Raw genomic sequence first — 27,953 nt, forward strand, 5'->3', positions numbered from 1 at the left:
CTACAAGCTTGGACGTTCTCCCACCGATGGCGCCACTGATGGTAACTATAATTTTGGTTCTGATCTATGCTTCCAAAATTAGTTCGACCCATATATGTATGTATAACGTGAAACACCCTGAAGACGTTCTCAGGGTTCTTCAACAGATCAGCATCAGACTTTCGCAATCGAAAATCTATACGTAGCTGGGGATGTAGAAGGCACCGGTGTACGTAGCTGGTACATGCTGGGGAAAGTAAGAAATAACAGCTGATTAATGTTGAGTAAATCGTGATTTATTTACAAATTAAATAAACCGAGAGACTGTAAGTCTAAGGCGTCTATAAACTGCGAACAAAGTGTTTCGTCGACAGATTACATGATAAAATCGTATTCGCAGACAGTATCCGCCACGAGGTTTTTGCGCAACGATTAATGTCTCCGGCAGTATTTCCTGCGATATGCAAAAACAATATCCAACGAACTCCTCGGCGCTCGATTATGAGTAATTGCGAGTTAATCGTCGCTCGGGTATTCGTCGATGATAAAACAAAAAACGAGATTTCACGACGGGATCAACGTCGATCGTTCGATTCGATTCGAACTCGCTGCTCTCACCGAGCATACATACGCACGTCCCAGAGCGACGGAAATCGAGGGACAACGGAGGGACGATAACATCGATAACAGGAGTCCGCTGTTCTTCTCGCGCGAATCGACAACGATCGTCGATCGAGATCCATTGTTCCTCCGTTCGGCACTCAAGATCCTCACGGAATTCCACAGTATCCTCGGGACTCTTCCATAAGATCTCCAGAGACTCTCGCGGGAGTCTCTCCGAATTTTATCCCTAATCAGTCTAATTCGATTAACAACTCTTCGACGGAGGAACCGTCCCGCGAAAGAACTCTGACGCGTCACCCGCGCTGAAGACCCTTCTCCGAGAAAAGATGGGACACCCGGATCAACGTGTCCCGTCTTTCCTTTCCGGAAACTCTCGTACACCGGTGCCTTCCTACATACATTCACGGTTCGTACAATGCCTCTAGAAAAATGAAAAACGCGCGGAAGGGACCGACGTACGTTCTCCAGGCGTGCGACGCATCGACAACCCCTCGGCGATGTCCCTCAACACGAAAACAATGTCGGCTTCTCCCAAACGTTGCCTTACAATCGCCGTTCAACCTGGGAAGCATCGCGCGACGAGACGATAGCTCTGCGACCAATGGAGATTGCGGTCGAGACGGAAGATATCGGTCGCTATACTCAGAGGTTGTCGAGAGTCGAGAAGCTACCCTTGTCACGCTCTTCAGCTACACGGTTGCTCCAGCTCGGACCTCCACCAGAGGAAATACAAGGCGAGGGTTTTCACTCGAGAAACTGAACTCGAATTGCCGATATCTTCCGTCTCGTCGCGAGGGATGCCGAGCGATCGCGAATCGTCTGTCGATCGTGATCGATCTCGCGAAGAAACAGCGACGAAGGTAGAAGCTCGACGCGACGATGCAACCGGAAGGCGAACGGCTGTGCACGCGCAGCCTCTAGGGAACAGGATTAAGAAAGAAACGGTTGGGATAGATCGGAAATATGATAGTGTAGGTTCGGAACGGTGAGGATAATTTCGCGACGATGAACGATGAAGGTCGACAATGACGACTACGACGATGACAATGACGACGCTGACGATAATAATATCGATGACGGTACAATATAATGTAATATAATATAATGTAATATTAATAATAATAATAATAATAATAATAATAATAATAATAATAATAATAATCCTTATCGTTATACCAATATTCATTATTCAACGATTTATCGGTAAACTCAAAGTATGATAACGGTAGATAACGATTTCTTCTTCTATTCCTTTTTTCTCTCTTCAATTTTCCTCCTAAGGTGTGGGCGTCGGGTGTTGGGGAATAGTAGGTAATTATTACGCTACCGGGACAACAGGTAATAATACTATCGGATAACTAATATCATCTCGCGTAATAATGGGGAGGGGGAGGGGGCAATTCTGTTAGCTCTAAGTGTCTTATTATCCGTTTTAATATAATATATATTTATATATGTATATATGTATACGTATGTATATTTTATACGATTCGTATATACAATAGTAGTTAGTCGTACACAGTCTGAAGGTTTTCCTTTTTGTTTTCGCGAGACATTGTCCGTTGACGGGAAAAAGAAAAGAAACCGATGATTCGGTGTCAATTCGGTTCGGTACGTAATTAATTAATTACGATTCGACGCGTGCGAAGAAAAAAAGAAAAGAAATCGTGCCGCGTTGTCGGTGTGCTCCTTGCGCTCTTATGCGACCGTGTATACTCGTATATGTACGCCCACGCTCGCGCACATATTATATATGTATATATATACACATGTATGTATATACACACGTATATATACATATACATATACACATACATACCTATACGTAATATATAACCATAATTAGAGTCATATATATTAACCTCTTTTTTGTTTCATCTCATCTTCTTTAGCACGATTCTGCAAATTCGATTAATTATTCGTAATTTCATTCGATTTACGGTAGGTACTAATTGGGGATCCACGGCGGCAATTGATTAGTGGAACACTTTTTGGCATTTTTTTTTGTTTGTTTCATATTTTTTTCTTCTTGTTTCGTTAGTCCCGCGTTACATATTTTCTACCATCTCGCGAGAAAACGTACCTGTCTCGCTCTCGGTGCGCACTATTTCTCTTTCCTTGCCATTCGCTCGTGCTCTCCTCATGCTCGTACTCTCTCAACGTTCTCTTTCTCGGTATATCGTGGCCGCGTGTGTTTGTGTGTGTGGTCGTGTACTTGTGCGTGCGTTTCTTTTTTCCCGCCAATCGAGATTCTCTTATACACTCTACTTTCGACTCGTTCGCGTCCTCTTTAAATCTATTCCCTCTGCCCATACGTCGCTCACCTTTCTTCGCCCTGTAAATATACGTCTACGTGTGTAGGTGTGCGTGTGCATGTGTGTCTGTGTGTACGCGCGAGTGTACGCATTCGCATCCGTTGAATTCGACTTGGCACAAACAACAGAGTCTTTGTAAAAAAAGGCACTATTTTTGTAAAGCGAAACAGTCACGTGTTATTACGTCTTGTCACCCTAATTTTCCCACTGGTCTCTTCGTTTGCGTTTTGTTCTTCTCCGACGCCCGAGACGCGAAAGGAGCGGAGCCGATTCGGTCGGACGAACGAACCGAGTCCTCCCCTTTCCCAACTTCCAGCGGTCGAGCTAATCGAGCTCTTCGCGCCTGTCAACCAGTGAAACGATCGCGTGTTATTACGTCCCATCATCCAATTTTTGTTCCTCGGGAGACGCCAGTTCAGCGAACCGAGGACCACTGACCTTCCAAAGACCAACGATCGCGTTCCTCTTTCGAAATATCTAAAACGTCCGCGGTCTCCTAATCCAAAAGTCCGACGATCAACCATCAAATTCCCGAAAGCGATCCCCAAAAGTGAGATATCCGTCTCTCGTTACTCGATTGACTCGCGCTCGCGAAGAAGAAGCCAGAGCTAGAAAAACGCGTAAAATATCGTTAGGAGAGAGTTTGGCTGTGTTACGTCCACCTCGAGTCCTGCCAACGACGGTGCTCGCGAATAGATAATCGCGGTGACGTCGTGTTCGATCCCGTCAACGCGTATAAAAAAACCTCAGTCTTATTGTATTTTAGTGCAAAAAGCGTGTGTAGACATCGAAATGGTCTCGAGTGGTGGCTCGCGACCGAAGATTAGCTCTCTCGAACGCTGAGCGTCCATCGAGAATCCATCGTTTGCGTCCTCTCGCGGATCGAAAACGAGCATCGTCAGGAATGTGAATGCACGCGAGTTCTTGAGATTCCGAGACACTTTTCTACGTTAAATTTCGGCTAAGTTTATTATTTACAATCTAATAGTCGAGAGGAAATCTCGTGCTCCGTTGGTGCGCGACTCGAACCAATACAATTCGTACGAGTCTTGCTTGCGATCCGAAAATGTTCCAGTCTACGGATAGTCGAATCGTGATTTTTAACGAAAACGTCGTAATCGCGAAAGAGTTGGTTCGAATCGGCGCTCGATTTTCTTCGAGTTCGAAAGTGGTGATTTGTAAACGGTATATAAATGTCGGAACGGTGTGTACAGAGTGTATACAATACAATACGAGTATCAAAATTTTGAAAAGACACCTACGCGGTATGAAAATGCGATCCGTTCGACTGACGTGTTTCTCGTCCTCCCGCGGGCCAAGACTTGGCCGCCTACAGGTTTCCGATTATTTTGTCCTGGTAATCGGTAATGGTAAACTACGTTTGTAATCATTTGGAGCTAATTACGACCGAGTAAGAGATTCGTCTTCGGTCGTCATCGATAAATCGCGTTTTGCCTGATATCGCTGCAGAGGAGAAACATCGAAGGCGATGGGAAAACAAAAGCGGGTAGATGATTGGACGCGAGGATCCGTCGATCCGAGAACAAGGATTAGAGGGAAGTGGGTCCTTTGAGGAAGCGATTCTCCCGCCTCGACCACGAGGAGAAAATTTCTGCTGAGTTTCGGAGTGTACAAATGGTAGAAAAAGCGAGGAAAACGTCGAACGTTTCGGAAAAGTGTTTCTCTCGGCGCGTGGTGCGGTTTTCTCCTCGCGGTACACGGGGACGTTCGAGTTTTCTTCTCGAGACACTCGGTCGTTCGTGAACGGCGACTGTCGACGACTCTCCTCTTCCTCCTAACTGGTAGAGATGAGCGCAATTAATTCCGTATAATAAATAACGAATAGAAACTCTGTACAACGATTTATCTTTTATTCGATAGTCGAATTTTTGTTAAATAAGAATTTTGTCCATCTCTGTTAACCGGTGTGCGCTGCTCCTTTCCGTTGCGCTGAGTTTCGTCCTCTATCGACTTTTTTCTAGCATTCTCTCTCTCTCTCTCTCTCTCTCGCTCTCTCGCTCTCTCGCTCGCATACAGTTTAAACAGTTAAGTAGAAAAAAGAAAGCGATACAAACGAATTAGTCAGTTACAGACATTGACACAGCCAAATCTTTGTTTAAACATCTTTCCCCCGTGTTGTTTGTCCCGATACGCGCGAGTGCGTGCACTCGTCATCCCCTCCTCACCGATTGATCCCCCCTTATTAAATCCTACTATTGGGAAGCAACTCGTTCTCCGATAGGAAAAGGATAATCGCGCCGACGTAGAAGACAATTTTCCGACGGATGTCCAGTACCAGAGGTCGAAACGTTGGGTTATTCCTCGCTTATTATCCTTTTTCTACTGGTTTATCACTTACGCTAGCCTGTATCATAATTCATTTCGTTCCTACCTCCTCACCCACGTTCTCCTCACCGAACCCGATTGAACACTTGGTGGATATTGCGTTGTGCGTGCACCGGACGAATCCCATCGCGCGTTCATCGGAGAGCCAATGGTCGTTGGATCAGCGCAGAGATCGTGCAAAATTTTATTCGAATAACAGATAACGAATCGAGACAACGTACAGCGATTTATTCACAATGTTTACTCGATCGAACGGTTCAATTTTTATTTGTTCACTGTGAAATATCTCGCTGCGTAACACGAAGTCTAATTTTTATTCAACGAGTAACGAATAAATCGATTAAACTGCCATTTCTTTAACGTGAAATATTTCATTTTGTAACTCGAACATTAACTTTTTATCGAACGAGTAACGGATAAACAATGATTTACCTTTCGGTCGTTCATTTTGCGACAGAGATGGCCAAATCTCTCGGCGTGGATAAAAGTTTCGAGTAACGATTAAAAAGGTGAACAACCTTCGATCCGTTGTTCGTTTGATCGAACACGTTGCGTTTCAAATGTTTTTTTTTTGTTTTTTTTTTTTTTTTTTTTATTATTTTTAACGTTGTCCATGTCTGCTATGCGATTACTTTTGTAACAATCGCTCACAATTGTCAGATGAAAAATTACATCTGTAATCCGCAATCATGAGTCGGTAACTGGTAACATTTTAGAGATAATCGTGACTGCTTACTCATTAATCATTAATCATGACTATCGGATTAATCGGTGATCATGATCATACATTATATTTCGCCCAACGCTATCGTCTGACCCAACAAGGATATGCAAGGCTCGTTGACGCGCGACGGTTTCTCAAAATTTGTCTAATCGTCCAAGAGGAAAGCTACTCTAACGAGTCGTCCGGTTCGTCGCACAATGTATCGTAACGTTGCTCGTCGGCCGACTATAAACACAGCGTTCCACTCGCGACCGATCTAACTATTTACTTTCTACTATAACGAACACTGGCTTTCCTGGTGTGACTTCCGAGTATATGTACGCGTTTCTACGCTGTCGCTTCTGATCCTTGTGTAACGTCCTTTCAAAAAAGTTACGGAAACATTTGGATTCGAGTGTCCTAGACAAATTTAAATACTTTTCGTATCGTTAAAAATAATAAAAGAGAAATTGCCGAGAGTACGAATAATTACTTAGAAGCGACAGTGTACACGTGTGTACGTGTGTACTTGTGTATGTATGTTTCAGGAGAGGTAAGTTTTATCCCCGTGTAACGAGATATCGGATGAATCGTTTGGTAATATCGATCACACAGGTCTGCGTGTATATGTGTGTATGTGTGGATATATGTATATGTGTTTATCGTTTCCCCCGGTGGTACATATACAAGAATGAAAAAGAGAAAAGAAAAACGTCGCATGCCTCCTCTTTCAGTCCGTAGATTCACATGTACATGCGATTGTGATATTAAAAATAATAATAATAATATTATAATAATAATAATAATAATAATAATAATAATAATAATATTAATAATATTAATAATAATATAATAAAAATAATAATAATGATAATAATTATTATAGTTTTATATATATATAATATTTGTATATATAATTTTCTATGTACACAAGGTAGCCAATGAATTATTACACCGCTCGTTAAAGATTCGTCTGGATCCCCACTCGTAACGTATCGAGCTCCTAGAAAACATCACATAGATACGTCAGAGACCAACAAGTTCTAAAAATCGACACAGGTCCTCGAAAAACGAAGCCGACGCGCAACCACCCCTCCGCTGCTTCGAAACTCTCGAGCCTCCATTTATGTATCTGTTCGCGCGTGCGACGCGTAAAAACGATTTAACTATAACCCTCCTCCACTAGTGCTCCCATTTCCACCCTTCCACGACTCTCTCGATCTCGCCTCGTACAAGTTCACCTTCGTCCTCCTACGTTTACTCTCAATTTTCCTACACTCGATCGATTATCGTGCTCTCTTCTCGCGTACGAAAAGAATTGGCACAGCCCGTTAACCCTCCATTGCACGAATTTTATCCTACGGTTTCGTGATAGAAAGTATTTCTCGACTATTTATACATTAGCGATCAACGTTTGAGGTAAGCGTTAGGCGGAGACGAGCAAAATTTTATTCGAATAACGGACAACGAATAAATACAACGTACAGCGACTTACTCGCGATGCTCGTCCGGCCGAACGGTTACACTTTTATTTCGAAGCATTAATTTTTATCCTAGGAGTATCGAACGAAAAATTGTTCGCTTCTCGTTCGATATTCGACGTTTCTATCTAGACAAGAATTTTTTACCCATCTCTGGCGATAACCGGCTGAATGTGCACAGCCATTGAACCCCCTCTATATCGTGCATCGCAAATCCCGTAAAATTTCCTCGGTGAATTTCACAAGGATCCATTTTCTTTCGCGTGATGCAATAGAGGGTTAAACAGAATAAAATGGAAACAGAAAGAAAAAAACGTTCGTCTTGCCACGTCCCTTAGTTTACAGCGTCGCTAATAAAAAGTACTAAGTATAAGGGTAGCAATGAATAGTAGCAGTTCACCTTACCAGCTAGGGCGAATATTTTGTAAAATCGTAGCAATTGCTTCTTGCGGTAATAAAAAGTAAAAAGAAACGCGTGGATAGTCGCTAGACGGTAAAGGCTCATTTCTCCAAACTCTTAACGTGTCCTCTAAGTCTAGTTGATTCCATTGGTGTGTATGCATGTATGTATGTCAGTGTTTTCGTCCATTTCACTCGTTTCATCGGCTTAAGAAATGATTCGTCGTCTTACGAATACATGTATACGTGTGTGTGTATGTATGTATGTATGTATGTAAATGTATTTGTATTTCTTCTTCTTCTTTTTTTTCAGTCGGTTTCGCGGCGCCCCGACGGCGCACATCGATTTTCCCAAAAAGTTCTCCCGCGGTGCTACTCACCCTCTCTCCTTCTCGTATATTTTCTTCCATTCATTCACGTTTATTAGCACACTCGCTCCCACTCGGACTCTCCCCTTTTCTTCGCGTGTTTTCCTTTCTACTATTTATACCCTTCTTGCCACAAGAAAATTTAAACAAAAAAGTATATGTGTGTATGTGTGTGGTGTGTTTCTCACCAGTCGCGCGTTGTTCTCTCGTTACCTCGCACTCCGTCTCTCTCCCACGTTCGCTCGTTCCATTTGCTCCTATCCTCGTACCCCGTTAGCATCGATAGAAAGTCTCTACGTGTACGATCCTACGCATAGTCTTCGCCAAAGTGTTGGCTGCGACGCGATACACGCGCATATTTCGGTCGCCGTTTGCCGCTTCGAGGGGTTCTCGTCGATCAAGCCCCCGTTCTCGCGGCTCTTAACCCTTCGTTTCGTGAAATGACCGGTGTCCTTGGTTCTAGTTGAGGTATACTATTCTGTGAGATGCATGTACAATTAATAAAAATATTCGCTGATCGTTCGTTAATTAAAATAGTGCTGCCAGCGGTCGACTCGAATGGCTTCGAAGAGCGATCTCGAAGCTTCGCGACGAATTATCGCTCGACGATACCTATTGCGATCGGAGATTCGACATTTTTCATTCTTACATAGAGATTCAGAGATAGCTTGGACACCTTTCGAATAGCAGCTGTAGCGGTTGGCGCAAGCAGCTGGTGATTCATGTTTTCATTGCGTAGACTCCGATCGCAACGTAAATCCAAAGTAGAGCGAAAGGCTGTACTCGGCGTTAATCGTTCGTCGCGAAAAGATCGATCGACGCGTTCTTTGGTCTGTCGTTTCTTCGGCGCCATCCTCGACGACCCGGATAATCCCAAGCTGAACCCTATTCTCCTGGAAAAATAAACTTTCGCGCTCAGTTTCGTTCTCAGTTCTGCGAGCTACGTTCCGTTTCGCGGCTGACGAAACGAAGGGTCAATATGCTCGGCGACGTTCCCGTCAGCGCAGCGTCGCGACGGCGGGCAGGGCCCGCCCTACGTCCGTCGATCCGTCGATCAGCGTCCGAACGCAGGCGATGTGACAACAGGTCCTGGCTCGCGGCGACAACTCACTTCGGCACGCGATAGTAACGGAGCACCAGATACCCAAGGGTGCGGAACACCACGAGAAACGCCAAGAGAACGGCCGTGTTCGCCCAGAGTGGAAGACCCGAACCCCTGGCGCCGCCTTGGCTCTCCAGAATCGCGGTGACGGGTATCGTGGTGGCGTTCCTGCACTCCGGAAACTTGCTTGGTTGCGAGCATCTATAGTAAAACAAGTAAACGTTAAACCATGGTGGGTGGAACAGCGAGCGAACGACGAGGGACGACGTTGGGTCTCGTAGGATTCGGGTCCAAGGTATATCCAACGATGCTAACGTAGCCTAACGGGTCGCGCAAAACAGTACCGGGTCGATACGGTGAAAACGGTTATCAAAGAAATTTTTAGGGGTCTCGGTTAACCGCGAGAACGGAGTTCTCGTTGTGACTGAAACGAAACTCGTTAGAATTTTCTCGGATCTTTGTTAGCATCGCGACCCTGACTGAGGTACTTATTTTTCGTGCTTTTACCCGCGAACCGTTTCCGCTTCCAAAACCGTCGCTTTCTTTTTCGCCTCTAGATTCGCGCGGATAAACGGATCAGCCTCGGCTAACCCGATTAACGCGTCGTCGCGGATCATTGGAGGGTGTCTCGCGCGAGACTCGGGGAATTTCACGATCTCGAGTCGGACGAATTGAAACGACTAGGAACGGAGGAGTGAATAATGCATGAGGGCTGTCCCGGTTTGAAGTTCATCTATTATTTAAACGCGGCGTTCCTCCGATGCAATTAGCGACACTTGGAGAGCGTTCGCCAACTGCCGTCGCGGTTTTTATTTAATAAGCCTCATCGATTCGCGGGATCGAGTTGAAATCGGAGAGTGAGACGCGTTTGCGTGTTACTGAATTTCCATGGAAAGTCTAGGCTGAATGTAAAGTTCGGTATGGGCAAATGGGTAATCGCGTCTACGTTAACGTACGTAAGTAGAAACTATTAGGGGAATGGTTAATCGGAAAAATCAATGGACAAAGTTGGCAGCGAAGGAAACGTGCACTGCTACGTGTAGACGGGACTACTAGTGGTTCGGGTTAGAGGTCGAACGTACACTTTTGAACTGACAAATCAGTGCAAAGGATCCGAGATCCTTGGAGAGATCCCTGGTCTCGGCTGGAATCGTCGAACAAGTGGCAAGGGCACACGCGAACGAGAACGCCTACGAGGGTTTATCTACTTACGTGATCGGCTCACCGACGCCGAATTCCAGGATTTGCATGTTCTGATAGGCGTAGTGCACCATGCTCGCGTATCTGGCCCACGCGAGCCAAGGTGGAACCGCCGTCGCCAAATAACCGCCTAGCAACTGCGTCGCGAGTGTGTAGAGCGCGGACGCGGTTATGCTAACCTGGAGGTCCAAACAGCAGGCGCCAACAAAGAATCCCACACTCTGAAATCAGACGGCGAAAAATTCTTAGCTTTCGCTAGACTCGCTCGTTTCGAATACAAGAAACCTAGACGCGCCATCATGTTCCGCGAGGTACGCTTAAAATCGAAAGTGCTCGTTGAATCTTTCAAATATTCTACGCGAGCCGACGACTTTTGACGAATTTTGTCGTCGCACTCGGTTCTAAACGCGACTGTACACGTCGTGTATTGTGAAACGCGAGAGTTACTCATTTCCGTCAATAGGTAGGTGGTTTTGAAAGTAAATCGCGACCGCCTTTCATGCTACAATGACTTAGTATTGACCGTAGGTGGACAGTGTCGAGGGCTGACGGGAGGGAGAAGGGGGGAAGTACGACAAAAAATATGAAACCGCGAAATTCTTGCTGTTTATGTTTTGCGCTGGGAAAATATTCGCCGCGATTGCGTCAGAGCAACGCGACACTCGTCGCCGGCACGGCAATACCAACCATTCGTACTTCGTCGACAACGAAAACCGTCGATTCGACGGTTCTTGACATTGTTTTCCCAATCTGTCCGATTAATCCAAAATGCTTTTTTCGAAAAATATCTCGAGTTTATCGCACCGTTCGAGTACTATCGAGTACTCGAATACCGAGTTATCTTACATGCGGGTTCAAGTTCTCCCTCTGTAAACAAACGTTCTCGACTCTTCTATTTCTGCTATTTGAACGCTTTGCACGCGCGTTGCGCGGAAACCTCGCGATCGTATTCGCTGACCATAAGCACCGGACGGACGCCCATAGGTGTTCGCCGCGTTGGTTTCGTACCGTGTCGTTAATACCCCATTATTAAGGACTAATTATCGTCGTTTGTAGTCTCCGTGGCAACTCTGACCCGAGAGTCGCGTTCCGGTCGGATTCAGGCCACTGAATACGCGTAAAACTACAACCTCTACTTGGAGCCTTTACGACTTCCTTTTGCACGCGGGATAATAAAATGAAGTACCTATTTTACTCCGGGAAACGAAACCGTGAGCGCTAGTCTCGTAATGTCTTTGTTTCGGAAGCGCGTGTTCGCGAGGAGGCGTCGGAGTTGCAAGAGTGTGAGAATCGACGATAAGTTCGCTTGATAGTAATCATCGTATAATAATTTTTATTTTTCGCAAAGAAGGTGAACGAGACGTACCTGCGCGACGACGGTGTTGAGTAAGAGGAACGCCAGCAGAGTGACGAAAACTGCCGGACTGTGGAAGCCCAACATCGGGTAACTAATGATATGGTAGACCGCGGGCAGTGTAATCGTAAGCGGCAGCTCGCCGACCATTTTCGCTAGGTAATAGGCAGAGAGCCGATACGATCCAGACAACCGCTCCTTGTTGATAACCTCCCGTTCGGGAGGAACTGAAAAACAAAACATTTCATTTCCGTTAGTTGGAGTTGCATATTTAAACGTTCGATTCGAGACAACGTTCAGAGGATTCTACGTTCGGTGGATAAAAGGAAAAACATGTTCCAGGGCGTTTCGAAGACCTTCTCGGATCGCGCGAGAAATATGTAATACGAAAATACAACTATTGGAACAGACCCACGGAACAAACTTCGTAGGGATAAATCCGCTCCCGAGGGGATCCTGTGAAGCTTATTGGACGAGGCAAACTGGAAGGTACTCGGACGTTTCTACGAGAAACCCATTTGTCGCGGATGGGAATCTCTGTAAATGTCTCGGAAACGGAGCGGCCGTTTCGACGACGAAGATAAAAAGGGAACGAAGAAAGCGTCGAACGATGCTAGAAATTCGTACTTGTCTATTCGAATACTCGAACGCTACGATAACTGGATGAAATAAACAATAAACGTTCTTTTATTTAAATTTTATCTCGCTCGGACATGGAAGATCCGCGAAAGGGGTTGATGAAAGGGAAGGAAGAGAAGAATCAGTGGCGATGCTAAAATCGGTTTTACAGCTTCGAAGGGAACCGACGTCCTTTTCGAGTTCCCTTTTAGCGTCTCGCCGGGCCGTTTCGCTTTCTACGGGGGATAAGTGACGACGATTGTAAAACGCCACACGGTCGTCAAAGGAGCAGAGGCTAGAACCGTGGCGAACTTCTATGCCTAAGTTATGCGGCTCCTAAAATAGTCGGGGAATAGCCGTGCGCCTATTAACTTTTCCGTTTTATCGTTTACTGCCCTTTGTTCCCGACGATTTGTCACCTTTATCCGGCCCGGGCTGGGGTATCCGTCGACGTTGTCCGCTACGCTCGTCGAGCGTGAATCTTTATTGCACTTTCTTCTCGGAGGGACGCGTCAGTGAAATCGTCCCGGAGATGGGTTCTGCTAATTTTCATCGCGATGAATTTAAAAGTAGCTCTTAGCTATTTTCATCCTCGCTTCGCTCCCCTGAGTTTCGTCTGCGGGGACGCTTTACGATTGCACATTTATAATTGTCGGAGAAATCCACGGAGAAATACACTTCCTATAAATTATTATAAGAAGCAGAAATTTAGGTATACTCAGACACGAGCAAGCTGACATTGCGAACGAGTAAAATACGCTATCGAAAAGATCGCGAAGTAGACTTTCCTCGCGACGAAATGTTGAATTTGACCGTGGATCGTATCGGGACGAGCGTCATACGACAGTGTGATTCCCCGTCTGAAATTCGTCACGCTTGTTTTGCACGGCATCGTCGACAAAAGGGCCTCAATTGCGCTCAGTGGGTCACGACGCGACCTACATGACTAACATTCTTGATTGACCCGTTCTCTGGTCCTTTGCAAATCTTTGCAATAAAAAAAAACGGGCATCGCTGAATGGCTGATTGAGCTCGCTGCGTCGTCGTGACTCAATTAACCAATCTGCTCGATCTGCTTCTGCGAGTTGCGCAATGCCGAGCCGACTACCTGAGAATCTCGACGTTCCGTTGGCTCTACGTGTCCGCGGTTACTTTTTTTTTTTTATTTTATTTACGAACGCGAACAATCGATGTCTTTTTGATTTACCGGAAGATCGAAGTCTCGAGAACGCTATTCCGAAAATATCGCGATGAAATTCGAATCGAACTTTCTACTGAAATAATTCGAACGGCGGCAACTTACAACTGGAGAGTGCACCAAAGTGTGCGAACAGCATCCAATACGTGGTGCTGAAGAACATCCAGCCCTGGATGTCGTGAAGAGCCGCCTCGGTTCTGGGAAGCCTTAGCCACAGCAGTCCGGCGAGCAAGCCAAGGGCTATCGTTTGCAACCAATTCAAACGAGACAGCATCCGTGGCCGTGCCTCTTGAAAGTTTCTTTCTGATAATACCTGGAATCACAAAACAACGCGACTTTGAATCGTAAACCTGTAATACTACGATTATAGCCCGTCTCGGCGAAGTAACGAGTCGTATTCGTACACGTCGTCGAACTGGTTAAATCGTAAAAAAATGTTTTGGCGAATATAGTTTTTAGCTGCCGTGGAAGGTTCGATGATTGCATCTACTCGCAACCGTCGAACCCTTTAAGAAGTTGCTACTGGAGGTATTACGAATCGACGGACTCGTCCGATCGCGATAGTCGCGATAATTGAGTAATTAACGTTGTCAAGTTCCTCTCCGTTCTTCACGGTTAAATAGCGTGCGTATATAGTTATAATTTAAAGGGGCCTTCGGAATCGGCATTGTGCAACTTTGCGTTCTATTTCCTCACGGCCGCCGATATAATTGAACTCCACCGAAGAGGTGTAGCGTAGCAACGTTGCAATCGTGACATTGTCACGCGCTCACGAGGGGCAATATTTCTATCGTTAATTTATTCGTTTGGATAATTAATCGGTCGAAAGCCAGCTTCGCACGCATCGTCGCTACGAATCCAACGGTGAAGGAATTCGCGGAAAGGGTGAAACACTCTCCGCCTCGATAGAGCTGAAACGCGAGTGGAAGAACGGTTCCGTCGGGTAAAAGTGATGCAAGTGGCGAGGTGCGTTCGTACAAAGAGCGGCATCATCGCAAACGGGCATACTGGTCGCGGTAATTATCCGGATATGGCGAATCGTGTAAACGCGACCTAGATCCCCATTCTGCGCGGTCGGTCCTCTTTAGCACCGCGTTGCGCGTGCACTTTTCATTCGTCGATTCGGCAACTACGAATGTCGCGTACATCGTGATCCAAGAAAGCGTGATCGAAACTTTCATGCGGTGACGCTCGCGGTTTAATTCGGCTCGGCGTCGTTTTTAATTCGATCCAGTTAATTTCCAGCGGGAAGGGAGATTACTTTGGTTCCATTCTCCGGTGCGAGAAAATTGCTCGATCAAATTTTCAACGAGGAGAACATGTTGCGCGAAAATTGCGTTGTCGCGAGGGGAACTCGAGCCGAGTGCAACGCAACACCTTCGACGAAACGAACAACGAGACTTCGCTGCCTTGAAAGTTATCTGGAATGCGTTAATAGTCTCGTTTTAAACAGCCGACGACTGATACGAATTTAATGCGAGCATTACACTTGAATTCTGATGTCATTTCCATTTACCAGCGGTATTATCTCTCGCATACCAGACCACCCATCTAAATTTTCATATTACCGTTCCATGCTCTATTAATTTCTCGCGTGCAATCGAACTTTTCGATCTCTCCTTCGGCCAGCTTCCAATACCGATATCTCCACGTGCTTCGTTCACCTAGATACACGAAACGACGATGGCCTATGAAACTGCGCCATTGCCCTACATAATTTCCACATTCTTCGCTTACCATCGGGTAGCGTCGCAATTCTGTGCCATTTTTCGATAATCGGTACCGCAGTTTTTTTTTTTTAAGACCGAACAAGATCGACTATAAAATATATTACCAACGCTAGATTTACTTATTAAATATTATCGGGCAAACACGGCGATGATTTTTTCGTGCATTCGAACGCGTGTTCTTTTAATCGAACTCGTGTTTGGAAAGTAGACAAGCGCGAAAAGAAACCCTAACATCTTACGATGCCGAGCAAACAAGGTCCGTACGTTTGTCGGGATAATATTTGTAGAACGTTCATCATCCTAGAACCGTAAATCTACCTAGAGTCAACACTTTCAGCCGGAAGATTCATCTTCCAGAAGTCTTTACCGCATTATTGCATCTTCCCAGATAGAAAGATTAATCTCCCGCAAAAAGTTTCCTCGTCCGCCCGTAGCTCGTGGAGTAATCGATAAAGGATTCGCCGAAAGAACACCCTCTCGCGTCTCTATTTCGCCGTAAAGCTTCGCTCGGCTCTCTTATTTGGTTTTATGCGGAATAATAAACCCCGCTGCGCCGGTAGTTTCGAGTCTGATTACAGAAAACATTCGCGGTACTCACTTTGAATTGCGACCAGAAACTGGTGGGCCACTGCCAGGAATAGTCGTCGTCCGCGGAACTGGCGCTGCTGCTGGCGTGGCTTTGCGTGTCCAACCACAGCGTACGACCTTCGTCTTCCTTCGCTGTAAATCATCGACGGAATGAAGGGCTGAAAGTTGCTTCGACGGTCTCGCGGGAAATTCGCGTTTCGTCTCTAAGGACAGGCGAATTATTTTTGTTCGATAGCGAGTCGTTAAAATTCTAACCAAAACTCGCAAACGATTCGAAAGAGACGATAGAGGAGAACAAAGAACGTTGAATATTCGTAGCTCTACCGTTTAAAGAACGAGTATAGCAATTATTCGTCTGGCTTAATTTTTCCCAGCGTCGGTCCGGTTATTTACAAGAGAAACCGTGCATGCACGCGAGCTAACGAACGACCGCAGGTCGTAGACTATGTTTTACCGTTGTGGCTGATGTGGTGCTCGTGATAATGGATGAGATGGTCGCAGAGCGGATGTTGGCTGGGATTATATTCCGGACGAAGTTCCGGCGGGCAGTCGGGTCCCTGTCTTGCGTTCCTCGCAGCGGCTACGATGCGATCCCGAACCTCTTCTGGCCCCTTTATTTGCTCCACTGAAACAATCGGACGTTCCTCTGTTGTACCACGATCTACCCGTTACATTCGAGAACCGTAAAACTCTCGACCTTGCGACGAGGTCTTTTTAATCGTTCTACCGGGCCCGCCTCGTTAACTATTATTGCACTTTGCGACTTTATAACTGCACGGCTACGATCACGCAAAAGCTCGTCACGTCATACTTTATTATTCGTTTCTGTCGTTTTGGAACGAGTGCTAGCAAATTTTACTCGTCCTTCGTGAAATACAAATGAATTTTTCTATAGTCTCGTTGTTCGAAGCAACGCAAAGTACTCACGTATAAAGTCGGCAGGGTTGTAGTGTGGCAAAAGCGTCAGTCCTATCGTGGAGAAAAACCTGCCGATATTCGACGTCGAGCCATAGTACGCCACCTGACCCCGACTCAACAGAAGAAGCTTACTGAAGCTGTGGAACATCCTCGAACTGGGTTGATGCACTGTCACCACGATGCTCTTGCCCTCCTGCTCCGCGTATTTCTTCAGTCGTGAAATAAGCGCCTGTGCTGAATGCGAGTCCAGCCCGCTGGTTGGTTCCTGGGGAAGCGACAGCATACAGGTTAATCTCGTTCCGTTCCTTCTTCGGCGACGACAATGCAATTTGTCGTCTCCTTAGCGACACTTCGTCGTTGAAACGACCTCACCGTATTTTACTACGCTCGAATATTCAATATAGAGAATTCGGGAAACGATTACGAGAACAAAATAATTCGTAGAAAGTAGCTGATGCGTTTAAATGGCTTACATCGAGCAACATTAGCGACGGATTGGTGAGTAACTCGCAGGCTATGCTCGTCCTCTTCTTCTCGCCCCCGGAGAGTCCTCTTTTCGTGTAATCTCCAATGACTGCAAACAAAACGCTGTAGCAGCACGAGTAACGACGAAGACACGCGCAAACGTTCCCGTTGTCCCTTACTCCCGATTAATTAAAATTAATTGCCAGACGGAATCTTATTCGTCTCGAACGTCCCGCGCGAAAAGGGTAGGAATATCCTTGGATATTCGAATGAGGTTCTTCGCGGAGAGACGTCTCCGCGTGGGAAGTTCGAAGGACGCGTCAAGATCGCTCGAGCTTTTTTTATTTAAACGGGAATAAGTATCAGCGACCAGTTTCGTCCGGGACCCAGGTTTACGGGCGAGAGGTGGATGAGTTACGATCGCGGAAATCGTCAATCAAAATCGCGGCAACGGCGAGGCTCCCCGTCCACTGAAAGCCAGCGGATCGTTTCTTGCCCGTGGAAGTCGTAAATTGTTACGGGGGTTCTCGGTTCGCGTGCATAAACAAATTACGGCGGATTTACGCGGATGCGTCTCGGGAACGAAGAAAGTGGGACAATTTTGTGTACTGGTCCCGATACAGGGACTTTGATCTTCGCGAAAACGAGAATAGAAAATCATTACGAATCGGACGTCCTCGTTCTTCTAAGTTCTCCCAATCCACCTATCGATACCCGACACCGGGCTCTGTTCTCGCGTTAGTTCGAAGAAAACGATCGAAAATTAGACGGAGAACTAGCGATAGGTAAAAACAGGCCGTTGGGAAATAAGGGGCTTGGCACGATCCGTCGATCGGCCGGGTCTATACTCACTGGTGTCTTGGCAGGCGGCGAGGTCGAGGACCTCGATGATATGATCCACGCACTGCATCTTCTGAGAGTGCGAGAACGTGTCCGGAAGCCTCAGCCTGGCCTGGTACTGAAACCCACGAAAAAGATAGACGCGATTATGTCGGTGGCGAGAGCAACCTGGGATAGATCGGTATCGTTCGGCGCCGGCCGTCTTCGACCTGGTCGGCCTCGTTTACGCATTAAACAGTAATGTAAGCAACAGCCGGCGGCGTGGACGTGCATTTCCGTTTCGTAACATCCAGGCCACTTTGCGTCTATTATTATCATCCGACACGCACCCTCGGGGATGCTCCAGCCTCGCTCGTAATCGCGATCGTCGAATCGATTACGATAACGCCCTTGCCGATGCTTTACCCGATTCCGCTCCTTCTCGGCGATCTCTTCGATTTTTGGTTAGCGGTACCTTGCGTCGCCCTACGCGCGACCGAATGGAAAAGGTTGAATCGAGCGAACAAATCACGATCCAACGCATTTGCGTTACGACGGGGAAATAATCCTAGAAATTGCCAAGAAACACATCGAACCCGAGATTGCGAAAGAAAGAGAAACACACCGATCGCCGTGATGCAGCAGCTGGACATCCTCGAACGAGAGAGGAAAGTCGAAATTGTCGGTGTGACGAGAGCCACACCTTTGTCGTTCAACGACCGAGACAGGGAATAAGCCACCATCGACTGCGCGCAATGCTGCGCGTAGATTCCATTTCATTCATCGATAGAAGAACGCAACTATACGAAAGATCGACGATTGTCTCGCTTAATTCAACGTTAAACAGGCGATTCGATGATTCATAATGTCTCCGACATTCCTAGGCGGTCATTTAATATTTAATAGCACGACGAAAGGAAATCCGATCAATGTGGAAGGAAGAGTGCCTTCGATCGAATAGCATTGAAACTGCATTCGACGAATGTTTGATCGGTAAAGGGTTCAAGTGCACGTGTGCCAGCAGCTTTAAAGCTTCGACGCGACGTGACGGAGCCGTGGTCGACACACCCTGCGCCGCGAACCAACGCGGACGGACGTGCCATTTTCTCGACGCGCGAGTCCGTTACACAAGAGGATCCGTTATGCGGAGAGAGAAAGTGGCGGCCGATGATACTTCGCCGCCGCGCGTACAGCGGTCGTCTCTCGGCCAGAAGGAAACTGGACTACGATGGCGCCTCTGTAACTGTCGTAGCCTCGAAGCAACGACAGTTACAGAACAACGCTAAGGAAAACCGATCGTCGAATCGACGAATGGAAAAGTATTTATTGTTATCGAATAACAAAAATTCTTCACCGTTTAAACGTTACTCGAGTACCGTGGTATTTGAACATTTTCTGCTCGAACCGAGTATACGATACGCATGGGTAAAGCAAGCGTTAACCGAACACCGAGTGTATCGCCTTCGATTCCAGACTGAATGAAACTTAAATCCTCGAAACACGGCGATGTTCGTTGGCTTTCGGCCCGCATTCCACGCGATCCCCTAGCGCGAGGTGTCCTCCTAATTTTCGCGCGATAAACTTGGCACGGTTGCCGCGCGATTTTCCCGGAAAACGAGGAAATTCTTCTATGTTCGCTAGCAAAACAGGAACGTCAGGGATCCTATTTCAGTGCTTGTCCGGCCATTGTTTTCCTTTTCCCCTTACGTTCGCGAGCGCGCCAAGGTATTGTCTCGAACGATGTCTGACTATGCTCGTCCATTTCTACTTGAACGTACGAGTAGAGCAGAGCGTTTGCTGTTTTCGCGGTTATTGTTGGTTTCCGTACGAAAGAAACCGTTCTTTCCTCGCTAGCTTTAATTTCGTTTGATGATATTCCAGCGATTGCCGCGAACTGGATGAATTTTAACGATAAAGAGAGACTCACCTCGAGAGTCTGCCGCAACGTGAGATCGGGAAAGAAAACGTCCTGCTGTTGCACGTAGCAAATTCTTCTGCGCCATCTTTTCGTCAACCTCTCGCGATTCAACCAGATTTCACCGCCGTCCACTCCCACCCGACCTGACAGGCAGTTCAACAATGTGGTTTTGCCGCAACCTGTGCAAAAAAAAAAGAGGAGTGTACCATTAGCGATGAACCAGAGATCGCGTCGACGAACAATATAGGCTACGCCTAATTCAATTTCGCGGCGAAATTCGTAGCGAAACGATATACGATTTATACTTATCGTTTCGTTGTTCGCGATGAAATCGACGTTGAAAGTGACACGACCTGTAAGCTTGCCACGAAGACTGGAAATATTACAACCACCCAGGCGCCGTCTACTCGAATCGTTCAACAAATATCCCGCGACTGTCAATTACCCAGAAAGTCACGCGAGTATCGTGCAGAGCTCAAGGTCCGAGTCACCCCGGCAACATTTCAGTGTACCCGTTCGCGGCAGCCCGACTGATTCACCTATTCGCTACCAAAGACGAGACCGTGTTTCAACGGCGCCCTCGAGTCAACGTTCCACTGAAACGCGCCGCTGGAATGGTACATTTTATTCCTAGAATCGTTTCGCGTGGCTGAGCCGAGATATACAGCGGCGAATGCACCGTCCGGCTCGTTGAACGCGACATTAACGACAAACCGTGAAACAGCAAAGCACCGGATGATTTGTACCTGCGCGGACGCGCAGGGGTTGCGAGCTGGCTTGTTAAACGAGTATCGAGGGGAACGAGGAATCTCGCGATAATATATCGCTCGGGGGGACGCAACCGTCTCGTTACCGCGCGGAAAGATATCTTCTAAAGATAGAAACGGCCAAGTTTCGCGCGATCGCGATCGAGAGGCCGTTCCGATCCGCGAATTTCGCATTTGTCCGCGTCGCGACAAAATTATTCCAATAGCGAATAATTCGAGCGGAGCCAGGCCTAATTTTTCTGTCCGCCAGTAGGTCAAGATTCGCGGTCGTCGATCCGCTGAACCCTGAAACCCGCTGGTCGGCACTTTCGAGCTACGTCGCGTATCGCGTTGCAAAACGTGAGTCGTCGCGTAACAACGGGGTGAATAAACTTTTCGAGCCTCGAGCGCGAACGATAAGTGTTTAGGATAGCGATCGAGTGACTTGGATGCGAGGATCGGTTTTCAGCCAAGTGCGTGTCAGAGCTTTGGGTGTCGGATGATAGGCGTACGAGTGTAGGTGTCGGTGCGTGCGCGCGAGACCGTGTGTTTGCGATATATGCACCGTTGTGATTTACGAGTACAATGCTATCGTAGTTAACCCTTTCGTACGCGCTGTACCCGTATAGCCACACATCGAGAATTGCGAAACAAAATGGGTCTCCTATCCGCGAGCGCGGAGTACTTTCTTTTAGTTATATGTAAACGGAGTTGGGACATATATTTTGCACGCAAATATATGTATGTACATGATATGCGCATATTCCGTATGCGTTTAAAGCCATCATTCCATGCAGCAATGGTTAAATAGGATTTGTAGATAAAAGGACAGAAAATATACGAAAAGAACAATAGAAATCTAAATTGAGCTAACGAATTTAACGATATTCGTCGAGAATATCTATAGAAACCGTTTCTATAGATCAAGTATGAACTGCTAAAAGGTGCTCATGAAAATATTATTCTTCTCGTCTTTCGATAACTTAGGAATATAACGTGTCCTAGAATGTCTTAAAGCGCAAAATCGCGATGTACCGTCGTCGATATCGCTTTCAAATATTTACTTCGCTCGTTTCTCAGAACTCCATCGCGTCGCGAACCATCCGCTTATCCTCCATCCCCGCGAGATCGATTTACCAAGCTTGTCCAAACTCAGCTACGCCCGTGTACCGCGCGAATCGCTTTCGAAGCAAAACGTAAATCCCCGACAAATAAAATCCACCCGGATGAGAGATACCACCGGCTCGAGCTTATCCACGCGACGATCTCTCGATCGAGGTTCGAATCGACTCGAAACGGAACGGACGGGAGATTCTCCCCGTGCCGTCGATGGCCAATCTGTCCCGAAATTGAAGGATTACCGAGGACCGGAAACAAGGCTAATAAGGAAAAAAAAAGAAAAAGGTATTCTTAATCTATCGACGGCGTCGTACCTGAAGGGCCCATGACGGCCAAGAGCTCGCCTGGCTTAACGACGCCAGAGACATCTCGGAGGAGGGCTCTTTTCTCCTTGACCACCTGCAACCCCCGGAAGATTAGCTGCACCGGACGAGAATCCAGCGGGTACACCAACTGCAACGCTGAGCTTTCCACTCTGCAACAGACAAAAGACGGGAAACGCTGAATTGGCCGGTTCGATCAACGTGTTTTTCGTTATCCAGCAGGACTCTGCCCGTCCCTTGGAAAATTGGTACCATCTCTCTTTGTCCGCCAATCTACCGACCTACCCTCCTTCGGACGGTGAGGACAGATTCCGCGGGGGATAGTTTCTAATTGGAAACATCTTTCGCCAAAGAATTCGAGAGGAATAATTTCAACGTTGCGTCTCGATGTTTGCGTATTTCCACGAGCTGGTACATTAATAATCGTAAAAGTAATTCTCCTTTCCCCTCTAAACTAAAAAATAATTCTTCTTCTCGCGTTTCTCTTGCAAAGGAACGATTGCTTAGGAGCACTTAAGATTCACCTACAGCAATTCAAATTGGCTCTAGAACAATTTCAATCGACGAAACTCGGGGTTGAATTCTTCTCCTTAATTGGGAATCGAAACGTCTTCCGAAGCTAATGTTTCGCCTCAACGTTTTGCTCGTTAATTTTCGAGACCAGCTGCAGCTATTTCGATGTTAATATCGTATTTAACGCGATAACGATGCAGATGATTCCACCTTTCGAAAACGTCTGGGAGTGGCGAAAGCGACGACACCGTGACTCAAGACAACCCATTAGCGTTTCGCAAAATTGACGCTAATGAATCCGGTCGACGAGATATGGAAATAGCGAAAACAAGAACAATCGGAGAGAATTTTTCGCGTCTCCGTATAGTATACCTCCGACTGGCTCGAAAATATCGTTTGAAATCGAGCCAGATCCTCTTTGACGCTAACTGATTCCATGCGGAACGCGTGTCCGTCTTAATTGCTGTCGCGAAATAGCTCCGACGGGACGTCATTGTTATTACGAATCTAATTGTTTGTCAACCCCTCCAGTACTCTGGACTGGAGTCCACAGCGTGCGAAGTCGCGCTATGTTACAAGAAAGCCCGCTCGAACGTAATTTCAATCGAAGGAAAACGAAAAATACTTTCGAGCAGTATATTTTCCAAGAAACGACGAATAACTCGTAGGAACGCGATTAAATTCACGTTTTAATTGCCTCGCGACGCGACTGCATTCGATCGCATCGACAACAACAACGGCAACGTCCAGCGTCTCGACCGGTGGATGTTTGACGAGACGATCAGGAACGGGAAAACGGTTTCTACAAGGCCGTTCGAAAGCTGGGAGGAATGACTCGATCCGTCGATTAAGGCGACGTCGCGAGACATCTTCACTCGCACGGGCCCATATAAGCGGAATCGATCATGCAACCTTCCAATGGGTTTCCAAGGAGAATAGAAAACCCGACTCGCAAGAGGGAAGTGAATTTCTGGTTGGACGACGTCTGACGTGCCTGGAAAACGCTGCGCTCTATCAACGATGACATTTAAACCGGAAAGAATCTCTCGTTTCTGTTTTTCGTCGCTTCGCGGTACGACGAGACTAAAGTCTTTGCGTAAAAGAATGTTTAGCGTACTACGAACCGGTAGATAAACACACGAAACGCGACGCTTCTCGCGATAGCGAAAATGCTCCGTGCACGTAATTCGAGTGGTTCCTAGGAATCGTAACGATGTTCTACACCTGCGTTAGATGAAATTTCAGCCGCAAATTCTTCGGATAGGAGCAGCGTTAATCGTCTTTCGTATACAGACCAACGACCCGAGTAAAAGTCCGTTCTCTCTAACAAAAGCACCGACGAATACTAATTCCGCCGATCTATCGGAACAACGATCAAACGCAACGATGACAAATCACGTAGTACCTACTACGTTCCATCTACGATTCACATGGTGTCACGTCCTAAAAAATTCCCACGCAGCACTACGCGTCGATGCCAAGAAACGTTTTCGGTGTCCACGAACCGCATAGGCTTTCCTCGTGGCCCGCTATCGGGACGGTCAGTCTTCGCGCGCTACGCTCGTCGAGTACAAATCGTACGACCTGTACGCGTGACCACCACCTGTCCGAATTCCATGGAATTCCTTGGATGCAGCCAGCAGCCGGGTTCCCCCGATCGCTACCGTGAAAATCCACGCCTAAGGCCGCGATCCGCGCCACGTGACGGCGCGTGCCGAGCAACCGATTCTCCCCCCGTTGAAATCGGAAAGGAACTAACCCGGAGCGGCCTGGTTGCGTCGCGATACACAAAAAGCGGGGGTCGTTGGACAACGGAGTCAGATAATAAATTCCCAACATGGCAGTATCACGTCATCCCGGGGTTCGTTGAACTCGCTATTGCACGACAGACCCCAGAGGGGGAGGAAAGACTGAACACGAACCGAGAGAACAGACCGAAGGGAACGGGGGATTCCTGGAGTGAATGAGAGAGACGGAAGGGAGAAGGGGGGAGCAGACTTGGTTTCGCGATATATATCGACGCTCGCGGAGGGATTCGTGGCCACCTCGAAAACCGCGTCTAGTTTCGTTGGAAGCATCGAACGGCTCTCGTCCCTTCGATCGCGATCGCCTCGTGACTCCGATCACGTAGCGGTACGTTTCTTTGCGCCGGCCGTTTGTAATTTCCACTTTCTCGTCGCTGGTTCGTGACGCAATTCGGCCCAATTCCCCGCGAGCTTCACGGACAATGGCTCTCTTCGTTAAACCGTTAACCCAAGTTTGACGTAGGTTTCGGCTCGACGTTTTTGTCGCCTCGCTGAATTCGACCGATGCGTAAGCGCCGGCGTCCGAAACGCGACGCTTTCGTTCTCCCGTCCATCCCTCCCTCCCCCTCCCCCTCCCCCGTTAATCATTTTCGTAATTCATTGCCTCAATGTCGGGTCGAGGTTTCGCCGGGTTAGGTCTCGTTGGAGGAAGTTCCAGGGCCCGCTCCGAATTGACCCCTGCCTCGGGTTCATCGAACCGGCTCCTCCATGCAAATGGGTGCGAAGAAATTCGAAACGAATCCGATCGTTCCCGCGACCAACGACCAAACCGTCGCTTTTGATACTTTCGATCGTCGTTGTTCGATCGCAACCTAGACGGGTCTACCTTCGAGGAGAAGCAACGTTGTCGGAAGTTGTTTCATCCAGAGATTTGCGACGCAAATTCTATTCCCTTTACTTGGAACGTCCTATCCAAGGTGCTCGATTAATTGTTTTATCGAATTAGTCCTTGTAATAGACTGCGCGTCTTGACTGATCGATCCGAGATCTACGCTTTTCGAAACGCGCGATCGCACGGTTCCCAATCGACCTTTGCAGAAGAGTCAATCACCTCGATAAAAAAAAAAAAAAACCGGGCCCGAAACTGCGCATCGCTGAGTGACACGTGAATTACGATCGACCTATGCCAAACGAACTGTTTGCTATCAATTTATCGACCGAATCTTCTTTGTCACGCGACAAGTTTCGAGGTCGACCACGGACAGACAAAATCCGACAAAGAGATGTCGATTCGGATTTGCTTTAACGCGAAGAATCAACACCGTTTCGAATCGGTAGCACGGATTACAAAACACCTCCCATTCGGTTTGCCAAACGTCAGGTTTTCCCTATCAGGTGGACGAACCAAAACGCTTCGCTCGTGGCGTTCGAGCTCGTTCTCCTCCGAGATCGGTTCAACGAACTCGGAGCACGAGTCATTCCGTATCACCGAGGTTAATTGGGGTTGTAACTTTCTCCGATCTGATTTATCAACGCGAAACATTGTCGTCCGATCTCTGCTTTCTTCTCGCGCGCTCGCGCGCTTTCAACCGAATCGCGACCGTGACGAAACACCATCGGCCAGTCACAATTGCCACGATTGGACAGGTTAACGAATTCTTGGTCAACCGCGTCGACTTCCCGGAGAACTCGACTAACAAGGCTCGAACAAGGTTTCCGTTGCGACTAAATATAGCGCTCCTTCGTCGGAGGACGCTAGATCAGCGTTCAATTGCGCTGCCAAGTTCCAATTGGACCGAACGTCTTCTGACATCGGAACACGACGTTCGATTGTACCTCAAGGTCACCGTCGGTGTTCACGGAGAAGATTAGATTCCGATCGTGAGAGATCTTCCTCTCGACTTTTGCTAGAAAAGCGCGAGGGTTCCTCGTCGAGAATGATTTTTAGATGACTACTTCTTCGGAAACCAACGACGACCTCCTTCACCTGCAACATACCGGAGCGCCAGAAGGATCGAGTTGCCGCAACATTTTCGATAAACGATCCTGTCAGGCTCGCGCTAATTTATTCGCACCCCGTGAGTAACAATGTCGACTCCGCCGCCGCGTGTGGAATGATCGATTCTTCGTCGGAGTTCATAAATATCCACGACGATATGCAGATCTTGCGAGTGTATCGCGCGGGGATGCAACAACCGTTGCAACGATCGATTTCCCCCTGTCGCGTTCCCCGGCATCGCGTATGAATAATTATGTCGCGGAGCGCCTTCGAGACCGACCAACCACGGTGAACAGAAGTCGGAATCTATCGATTCTTCCGCGCGACTCGCGATCGTAAATTTGCAAACGGCGATATGCAAATTGTTCAACGCGTAACGGGCGCGTGCTACCGACTTGAAACGGGTCGCTTATCGTCTCGCGCCGCGAACCGTATCGCGATTTAGTAATTGACGGTGAATTGAGTTGTTGTCTCGCGACGCGGGCGGGTTTTCGATTCGTCGGTAGGTCTCGTTCTCGAGAAATTCGGGAAAGAAACGAACGATGGCCGAGCTTCGAACGATCGCGCTTGGCTCGCGGGTAGTATCGTCAGAGATCTCATCGAAGCGTTGGGAGGCATTTTGAAGAGACGTTCGTCCGAAGACGCGACTCAGTCGTGATTCGATGAAAATTTCAGAAACCTCAATTTCTACTTTCCTAATAGGAAGACCGAGCGGAAGATGGAGAGGGAATATCTATGTCGGTCGGCAAGAGTCGTAGTCGGAGTAACTCCAAGTTGTAGGCAAACAGCGACAGCGAGTGGTATCGGTCCGTAAATCGAGCTATCGAGCACATTTCGATTTTTTCGCCTAGCTGGAAAACGTCCGAGGACCGTGCAAGCTATCTTCGCGAGTATCTTTTGCTTGGAAAGTGGAACACCCGCGCCGCTGCGATCGGCTCTTTTCCTTCTCTTTTTCTCTTTCTCTTTCTCCACACGCTTACACGTAATACGTATCTCTTTCTCTCTCCGAAGACCGTTTTATCACTTTGCTATCGCGCGTAGCTCGCAATAAGCAGCACGGTAGAAAGTACGAGCATTTGGCGGTTGTATTTCAGCTTTCACGATCAGATAGCGGAGGCCGGTGTACGCGCACGCGGCCATTTTATCGGGCTTTTGCTTTCCCGTCTCTCCCTCTGCGCGCGATGTCGTCGCCGGCAATTTCGTCGAGACGATTTTCGCGACCTGATCTGCGCCCGATTTGTAATCCGTGTACGAAGGCAAAAGTTTTCAAGTCCAAGTTTTTTCGAAGCGAATGCTATAATATCACGGATCGGTGATCTACGGTTGCTAGTATCTCGTAGATCCGCGAATACGAAACATTCGAGCGGATCTAGTTGACCTATC

At 47.4% G+C, this 27,953-nt stretch overlaps 1 protein-coding gene across 2 annotated transcripts in view; it reads right to left on the minus strand.

Moving 5' to 3' along the window:
- Positions 1–259: 259 nt before the first annotated feature.
- The window catches only part of LOC128881066 (uncharacterized), a 110,673-nt gene continuing 82,979 nt past the window's right edge, over positions 260–27,953 (minus strand). For both annotated transcript variants that reach the window (XM_054131745.1, XM_054131746.1), the window contains 11 exons: positions 22,305–22,465; positions 20,135–20,304; positions 18,241–18,346; positions 17,397–17,497; positions 16,933–17,188; positions 16,460–16,630; positions 16,016–16,137; positions 13,793–14,000; positions 11,884–12,098; positions 10,530–10,738; positions 260–9,518 (listed from right to left, as the gene is read on the minus strand). In XM_054131745.1, the coding sequence (XP_053987720.1) occupies positions 9,323–9,518; positions 10,530–10,738; positions 11,884–12,098; positions 13,793–14,000; positions 16,016–16,137; positions 16,460–16,630; positions 16,933–17,188; positions 17,397–17,497; positions 18,241–18,346; positions 20,135–20,304; positions 22,305–22,465 (1,915 nt within the window). In that variant the 3' untranslated portion in view covers positions 260–9,322. The remainder of the gene's footprint in view (positions 9,519–10,529; positions 10,739–11,883; positions 12,099–13,792; positions 14,001–16,015; positions 16,138–16,459; positions 16,631–16,932; positions 17,189–17,396; positions 17,498–18,240; positions 18,347–20,134; positions 20,305–22,304; positions 22,466–27,953) is intronic.

The sequence above is a fragment of the Hylaeus volcanicus genome, chromosome 8 (assembly GCF_026283585.1).
Source record: "Hylaeus volcanicus isolate JK05 chromosome 8, UHH_iyHylVolc1.0_haploid, whole genome shotgun sequence".
Classification (NCBI taxonomy): domain Eukaryota; kingdom Metazoa; phylum Arthropoda; class Insecta; order Hymenoptera; family Colletidae; genus Hylaeus; species Hylaeus volcanicus.